The following is a 7,784-nucleotide window of genomic DNA, read 5'->3' on the forward strand; positions in this document are numbered from 1 at the left end:
TTCTTCGCAATGTTGATGACAACAACATAATAATGACTTTCGTATAAAATTGGGAAAAATATCTGCAAAATTATGACCATGAATCAGATGACATATATGAGCAAGAATAAGTATTTAATATAAGCATATTGAACTTACCAGATTAGTAGTTTTCATGTCTTCGGGTGTTATTTGGAAAATTCTCATTTCTTCAATCAGTCTTTCAATAAAAAGCTCTTTCGTTCTCCAAAAGTCCTGCAAATTAAGTCAACATGACAATAAGACAATTGGTTTATACAATAATGAAAGATATAGAGACTTACCGTAAGGACTGTTGAAAAAACGATTTTCGCTTCGGAGCCCATTTTGCAGTGCAGTGTCATAACGTTTGCCCAAGCATCAATAATACCACTTTCAACATGGCATCTACTTTTCATCGATTGAAATTGCTCTATGTTGATATTGGTATTCTCGGATACATACACTACTTCCTTGCTGAAACCACATAAAGAAGAAATGAAGTTAAAAAAAAACCAATTTGGGTCCCGAAACCACCCGTTTCGGGTCCCGAAACCACCCGTTTCTGGTCCCGAAACCACCTTTCGGGTCCCGAAACCTCCCGTTTCGGGTCCCGAAACCACCCGTTTCGGGTCCCGAAACCACCCGTTTCGGGTCCCGAAACCACCTTTCGGGTCCCGAAACCACCCGTTTCGGGATTTTGGAACTGATTTGGGAGCTGCATTGGGAGCTGTTGCTCTAGGGGATTTGGGAACTGGTTTGGGAGCTGCATTGGGAGCTGTTGCTCTAGGGGATTTGGGAACTGGTTTGGAAGCTGCTTTGGGAGCTGGATTGGGAGCTGATTCTTGGACAATACTTTTACGTTTATTTGCCCTACAACAACAAATGATAAACATTTAAAAGCCATGAAGCAAATAATCACTTAAATGAAGCAATTCGGGTCCCGAAACCACCCGTTTCGGGTCCCGAAACCACCCGTTTCGGGTCCCGAAACCACCTTTCGGGTCCCGAAACCACCTTTCGGGTCCCGAAACCACCCGTTTCGGGTCCCGAAACCACCCGTTTCGGGTCCCGAAACCACCTTTCGGGTCCCGAAACCATCCGTTTCGGGTCCCGAAACACACTTTCGGGACCCTAAATTCAGCCAAACATTAATTAATCCTACTTTCGGGTCCCGAAACCATCCGTTTCGGGTCCCGAAACACACTTTCGGGACCCTAAATTCAGCCAAACATTAATTAATCCTACTTTCGGGTCCCGAAACCATCCATTTCGGGTCCCGAAACACACTTTCGGGACCCTAAATTCAGCCAAACATTAAGTAATCCTACTTTCGGGTCCCGAAACCATCCATTTCGGGTCCCGAAACACACTTTCGGGACCCTAAATTCAGCCAAACTTTAAGTAATCCAACTTTCAGGTCCAGAAACAGCCTATTTCGGGTCCCGAAACCACACTTTCGGGACCCTAAATTCAGCCAAACATGAAGTTATCCCAATTTCGGGACCCATAACAGCCTATTTCGGGTCCCGAAATCACACTTTCGGGACCCTAAATTCAGCCAAACATGAAGTTATCCCACTTTCGGGACCCATAACAGCCTATTTCGGGTCCCTAAATTCAGCAAATACCCAAAAAATTTAGTTTTGGCTAACCATAATACAACCATACACAATTAAATCAGACTTTCGGGTAAAGAAAACTTTGTTTCGAGAACCATAATGCAGCAATACCCTAACCCTAAACTCTGAAACCCTAACCCTAACTGCAAAACCCTGACCCTAACCGCAAAACGCTAACCCTACGATTCTAAAATAGAAGATGTCTTATTTACCTTGTCCTTGGAGATCTTGGGGCCTTGCATGGAGATTTACCTGAAACACCAGCCTGAAAAGAAAATATTTCGAAATGAACACGAAGGCGGACGAATCTGAAACTGAAATATTAAAGAATGAGAAGTGTCTTACCATTTTCGAACGAGCGAAAGAAGAAAGTAGAAGTCGGGATGCCGGAGTGATAAATCGCCAGAGAAGTCGGGATGCCGGAGTGATAAATCGCCAGATAAGTCGGGATGCCGGATGTGATAAATTAAAAGAAGAAAGAGAGGGAAGAAGAAAGAAGAAAGAGGAGCAGAAACGTTTTAATTTTTTTTTTTTTTTTTTTTTTTCTTTCTCTCTCCTAGCTGGCAAGGCCACGTAGGATTCGTGGCCTTGCTTTCGCTAGCCATTCGTTGGCTTTATCATTTCTCTTTTTAAAATTACAGCCAAATTGGGGAAGATGATGAAAGCTTACAGTTGTCACCAGTGAATAAAAACTTTAAATTTTTGTATAATATCTTTAATTAAATTAAATTAAATTTGATATTAATTTGTAGTTATAGCCCATCCATCCTCTTCCTCCCATTGGCTCAATCATTGATATTTCTAGAAGAATTTCATATTTCATTAATTGTTATATATATAAATATATATAATAACTTGTGAGCCCCCACCTCCCTATATTTTTGCATATATATATACTCCCTTTCATTTCACAAAACTTTCATTCAAACACCAAACACCAAACACCTTCTTCTTCTTCTTCTTCTCTAGCTAGCTCTGCTCTGATCAATCAAAATCAAGATCAAGAGAATACTCTTTCTGTAGATCTCTCTAGATCTCTGTAGCTAGCTAGAAGATCCCCATGGATATATTAGAGCTTGATCAAGTTGAACCTGTAGTTGAGCTGTCAAGAATTGCAGTTTCGTCTTCACATGGGGAAGACTCTCCATATTTTGCTGGTTGGAAAGCATATGATGAAAATCCATATGATCAATTTCTTAACCCATCTGGAGTCATACAAATGGGATTGGCTGAAAATCAAGTAATTATAAACTATTATTATTTTATATATATATATTTTATAAAAGAGCACATTTTCTGATACCATTATCAATTTACACTAGGTTTCCTTCGACTTAGTCGAAGACTACTTGGAGAAAAACTCAGATACAGCTCTCTTTGGAAATAAAGCTTCCGGATTTAGAGAAAACGCCTTGTTTCAAGACTACCACGGTCTCCTTTCTTTCAGAAAGGTATCAACTTTTTATTCTTTTACATAGATTCTCTTACCCATTTAAGTAATTTAGTGGTTAATTTTTTATTCATTATTTAGGCAATGGCAACTTTCATGCAACAAATAAGAGGTGGAAGAGTCGAATTCGATCCGGCCAGAATCGTCCTTACCGCCGGAGCAACCGCTGCCAACGAGCTTCTCACTTTCATATTAGCCAACCCCGGTGACGCCTTACTAGTACCAACCCCTTATTATCCCGGTTTCGACAGAGATTTAAGGTGGAGAACGGGAATAAACATCGTACCAATAAAAACCGACAGTTCAAACAACTTTACCATTACACCCGAAGCTCTACAATCCGCCTATGATTCCGCCGCCGCCTCAAACTTCACAGTCCGCGGAGTTCTAATAACGAACCCTTCTAACCCGTTAGGCGTCGCTATTGAAAAAACAGTTCTAAACGAAATACTCGACTTCGTCACTAAAAAGAACATTCACTTGATATCCGACGAGATATATTCCGGTTCTGTTTTTTCATCGTCTGAGTTCATTAGCGTGGCTGAAATCCTGAAGGAAAGGAATTATAAAGAGAAGGAAAGGGTTCATATCGTTTATAGCCTTTCAAAAGATCTAGGCCTCCCCGGTTTTCGAGTCGGTACGATTTATTCGTACAATGATAAAGTGGTGACGACCGCTAGAAGAATGTCGAGTTTCACGTTGATTTCATCTCAAACGCAGCATCTTTTGGCTTGTATGTTATCGGACAAGGAATTTACTGAGAATTATATAAAGACGAATCGGGATAGGTTAAGGAAAAGGTATGATATGATTATCGACGGTTTGAGGAAAGCGGGGATCGAATGTTTGGAAGGAAACGCGGGTTTGTTTTGTTGGATGAATTTGGGTCCGTATTTGAATGAACCAACTAAGGAATGTGAATTGGAGATATGGAAATCGATTGTAAGTGAAGTTAAGTTGAATATTTCTCCAGGTTCTTCATGCCATTGTTCTGAACCAGGCTGGTTTAGGGTTTGTTTTGCTAATATGACTGAAAACACCCTTGAAGTTGCATTGAAGAGGATATGTGATTTCATGGCTAAAAGGGTAAAGAAGCACAACAACCATTATTAAAAAAACAATAAAAAAATCATACTTTTATTAAGAAAATAAAGTATATATATATATGTATATCTATATTTTTATGGGGTTAGTGGACCCACTTGGTTGCCAGGCTGTCGGTTGCGGGAGATCACGACGACGAGGAAGCAGTTTTTTTTATGGAATGACTAGAATGACCTTCGGGATGTTTTCGGTTATTTCATTTTGTCTTAGCTATTAACGGTCTTTTTCTCCCGAGCATGGATTTCATTTTTTTTCTTCTTTGGATATTTCCATAAGAGATATTTATAAATACTGTATTATTGATTATGAAAATTTATATTACATGTAATAAATTATTTTTGTTATTAATTAATCTTATGATTTTGTGTACGTTCATATGTTACCAAAAATGAAAATTACTGAAGAAATTTGTAATGACTAATCTAAGTATATTTCCAAATATTATTCTATTATTTCTCTTGCTTTCTTTTTTCATTTTCTCACCAACAACTAATTCAACGCGTGTTTTTATTAATAGATATATAATTAGTTTTCTCTTTTTAGTTACAAGCTATTTTACCTACTTGATCTAATACTAACTGAGCACACAATTTCAGAGCTGTATTGATCTATTTTCTCACAATTTAATGCGTGTTATAATCCTACACTAAATTTGAACGGTGTTTAATGTTCGGTTTTTGGTTTGGTTTACCAGTTGGATTAATAGTTGGATTAATTATTAATTATAAAAGTTTATTTGAGTATCAAAACAAAAAATGAAAAATTATCACACGATGACCGAACCTAGCTATATTCAGACAAGTCTGACTTGGACTAAATATTTTGTTGTTAAATCCATCCTCACGAAAATTTCATCGGTATTTGATGGCGTTGTTTCACTATTTGCTAACTATTTGACTTATTTATTTCAAATATATTGTGACGGCTTATTTATCTAATGTTTGTGACAGTTTTTCAGCATTTCTTTTTATTTCACGGTACAACATGTCGATGGTTTGCAATGAATTCACCTCTACAAAGTTCATCCTTTGAAAATTTAATATAATTAAGAAACATTTTGTTTTCATTGTTAAATTTCGATCCAAAATGGACATGTTTGTTGTGATAAAATGTTTTAAGACAAGTCTTAATTAAGATAAAAGACAATCTCTTGCAGCAATAATATTAATTAAGTTATTGGACTATTTATATTAATTCTGTTTAATTTGTTACTGTTTCTAACATACATACAAGACTATTCTATTTAATATAAACAATTCTACTTTTATAAATCTATTACCCAAGTTCAAATAGACTCCTCATAATATGCCGCAATAGCTTCTTCTAGAAGTATTGCCAAGAAGATAAGTTCAAGCTCACTTTACTATATGGCCTATTATTACCCTCACTTATTTGATTTAATTAATATAGGGCCTATTATTACCCTCAATGGGTTGGATTAACACGAACCGACACAATATTAGTACGAAACGATACGATACAATATTATCTCACTCGGGTCGTGGGTTAGACACAAGTATGAGACGACACGATTATGAGTTTAAACTAACGTAACACGATCACGAGTTGACACGAACACAACACGTACGAGTATAGACAAGACATGAACACGAGTATACACATGAAACAACATAAACACAATTAGTCACATGACCTAAACTAATCTATTTATATTCTCATTTAATTAATAAAATAGAAACTCATAATGATATAAGTCACTCTTATTGAACTTGTAGCTCAATTGGAGGTAATATTGCGTGTGCAAATGCATATTGTCTTTTGCGCTGCTCACATGCATTAACACATCTTATTGTTATTCCATTTAACACTAAGAACCCGAACACCACAAACAATGTCACTAGAATCCGAATTGGACCCAACCATCTTTCGACCATTGTCTTTGTCTTTTCTTCATGTCATTTTTTAGACACTAAAAGCTGATGCAAACCACCCTAAATTTATCAGCACAATTACTAGATAAATAGATATTTGGACAAGAAAAGCCTTAACAATTTTCCTGGTACTATTCAGGTGCGACAACTCAAGGGCGCTTGAAGCATTACCTGAATGTCCTGAGAAATCAATGGTGATATATATTGAAAACTATGAGGAGAGTTTTAACTTTTTTTTTTATATAAATTGAAACTGGTTAGGAAACTTATTTTCTAACCTAGAGTTGGGCAATGAGTTGGATCAACATGAACCGACACAATACAAAACATATTAGTACAGAACGACACGATACAATATTATCTCATTCGGGTCGTGGGTTGGACACGACACAAGCATAACCGACCCTAGGGTAAGCTCCGGGCTAGGGCAACACACTCTCTTAGGTAACCCATTTAATAAAATAAAGAAGACATTTTTAATATTTTTTAAACATAAAAAGATCTAGTATAGTAGTTTATAATGAAAAATAAGTTTATTATTTGGCAATGAGTTTTAATCTTTCCAAAACTTATTTTTTTATCATTTTTTTAGCTGTCAAAATCCACGTTTTTTAGGCTGGAACAACCCAAAACTCGGGGTCGACTCTGTACAAGCACGAGACGACACGATCACAACATAATTATGAGTTTATATAATTGTAACACGATCACGAGTCGACACAAACACAACACAAGTATAAACACGACATGAGCACGACTATACACACGAAACGACATAAAAACAATTAATCACATAACTTAAGCTACTCAACTTAACATTCACTTGATATCCAACGAGATATATTCGAGTTCTATTTTTTCATCGGAAAGGAATTATAAAGAGAAAGAAATGGTTCATATTATTTATAGCCTTTCGAAGGATCTAGGCCTCCCCGGTTTTAGAGTCGATAAGATTTATTCGTATAATGATAAAGTAGTGACGACTACTAGGAGAATGTCGAGTTTTAGGCTAGGGCAGCCCAAAACTCGGGGTCGGCTCTGCACAAGTACGAGACGATACGATCACAACATGATTATGAGTTTATACGATCGTAACATGATCACGAGTTGATACAGACACAACACGAGTATAGACACGACACGAGCATGAGTATACACACGAAATAACATAAATACAATTAGTCACATAACTAAGCTACTCAACTTAACATTAACATTTTCTCTAAACTTATTTACAATCTCATTCAATTAATAAGTTATTTAATTTTATAAATATAATACATATAATTAAAACTAAAATACTAAATTAAAATATTAAAATAAAATATCAACTTAAATAATATTAATTAAAAAAACAAATAAATTATATGAATAAAAATGTGTTTCTCCAAATAATTTTATCTATATTACTTTTATTAATAATTAATTAATTTTTAAAATTTAAAATTAATTTATAATTTCAATTATTAATAATACATTATATAATAAATATATAATAAATATATTATAATAATTTAATTTTTATAATATAACAATATATATTTATAATTTGTACACACATTTTCATTAAATTAAAATATAATAATATATATTTATAAAAATGTCAACTAAAATTTATTAAATTTCTATCTTTCTTTCTCATTTTTTTTCTCAAACTACACACTTTTCTCATTTCCTTCCATAAACTACTCATATTACATTAACATTCTCAAACTAAAT

The 7,784-nt window shown here is 35.3% G+C and overlaps 1 protein-coding gene across 1 annotated transcript; it reads left to right on the forward strand.

Annotated features, from left to right (window-relative positions):
* The first annotated feature begins 2,679 nt into the window (after positions 1 to 2,679).
* On the forward strand, positions 2,680 to 4,182 carry LOC124937771 (1-aminocyclopropane-1-carboxylate synthase 7-like). The gene is made up of 3 exons (XM_047478090.1): positions 2,680 to 2,859; positions 2,942 to 3,070; positions 3,151 to 4,182. The coding sequence occupies exons 1-3, from the start codon at positions 2,680 to 2,682 to the stop codon at positions 4,180 to 4,182; spliced, it is 1,341 nt and encodes a 446-aa protein (XP_047334046.1).
* The last annotated feature ends 3,602 nt before the right edge of the window (positions 4,183 to 7,784 follow it).

This window comes from Impatiens glandulifera, chromosome 5 (genome assembly GCF_907164915.1).
Source record: "Impatiens glandulifera chromosome 5, dImpGla2.1, whole genome shotgun sequence".
Lineage (NCBI taxonomy): Eukaryota > Viridiplantae > Streptophyta > Magnoliopsida > Ericales > Balsaminaceae > Impatiens > Impatiens glandulifera.

Bases quoted from the DNA above. Each gene is read 5' to 3' on its own strand.
- LOC124937771 (XM_047478090.1), top strand. From the start codon at position 2,680: ATGGATATATTAGAGCTTGATCAAGTTGAACCTGTAGTTGAGCTGTCA. The intron at 2,860-2,941 runs GTAATTATAAAC...AATTTACACTAG, and splicing joins TGGGATTGGCTGAAAATCAA to GTTTCCTTCGACTTAGTCGA. The intron at 3,071-3,150 runs GTATCAACTTTT...TTCATTATTTAG, and splicing joins GTCTCCTTTCTTTCAGAAAG to GCAATGGCAACTTTCATGCA.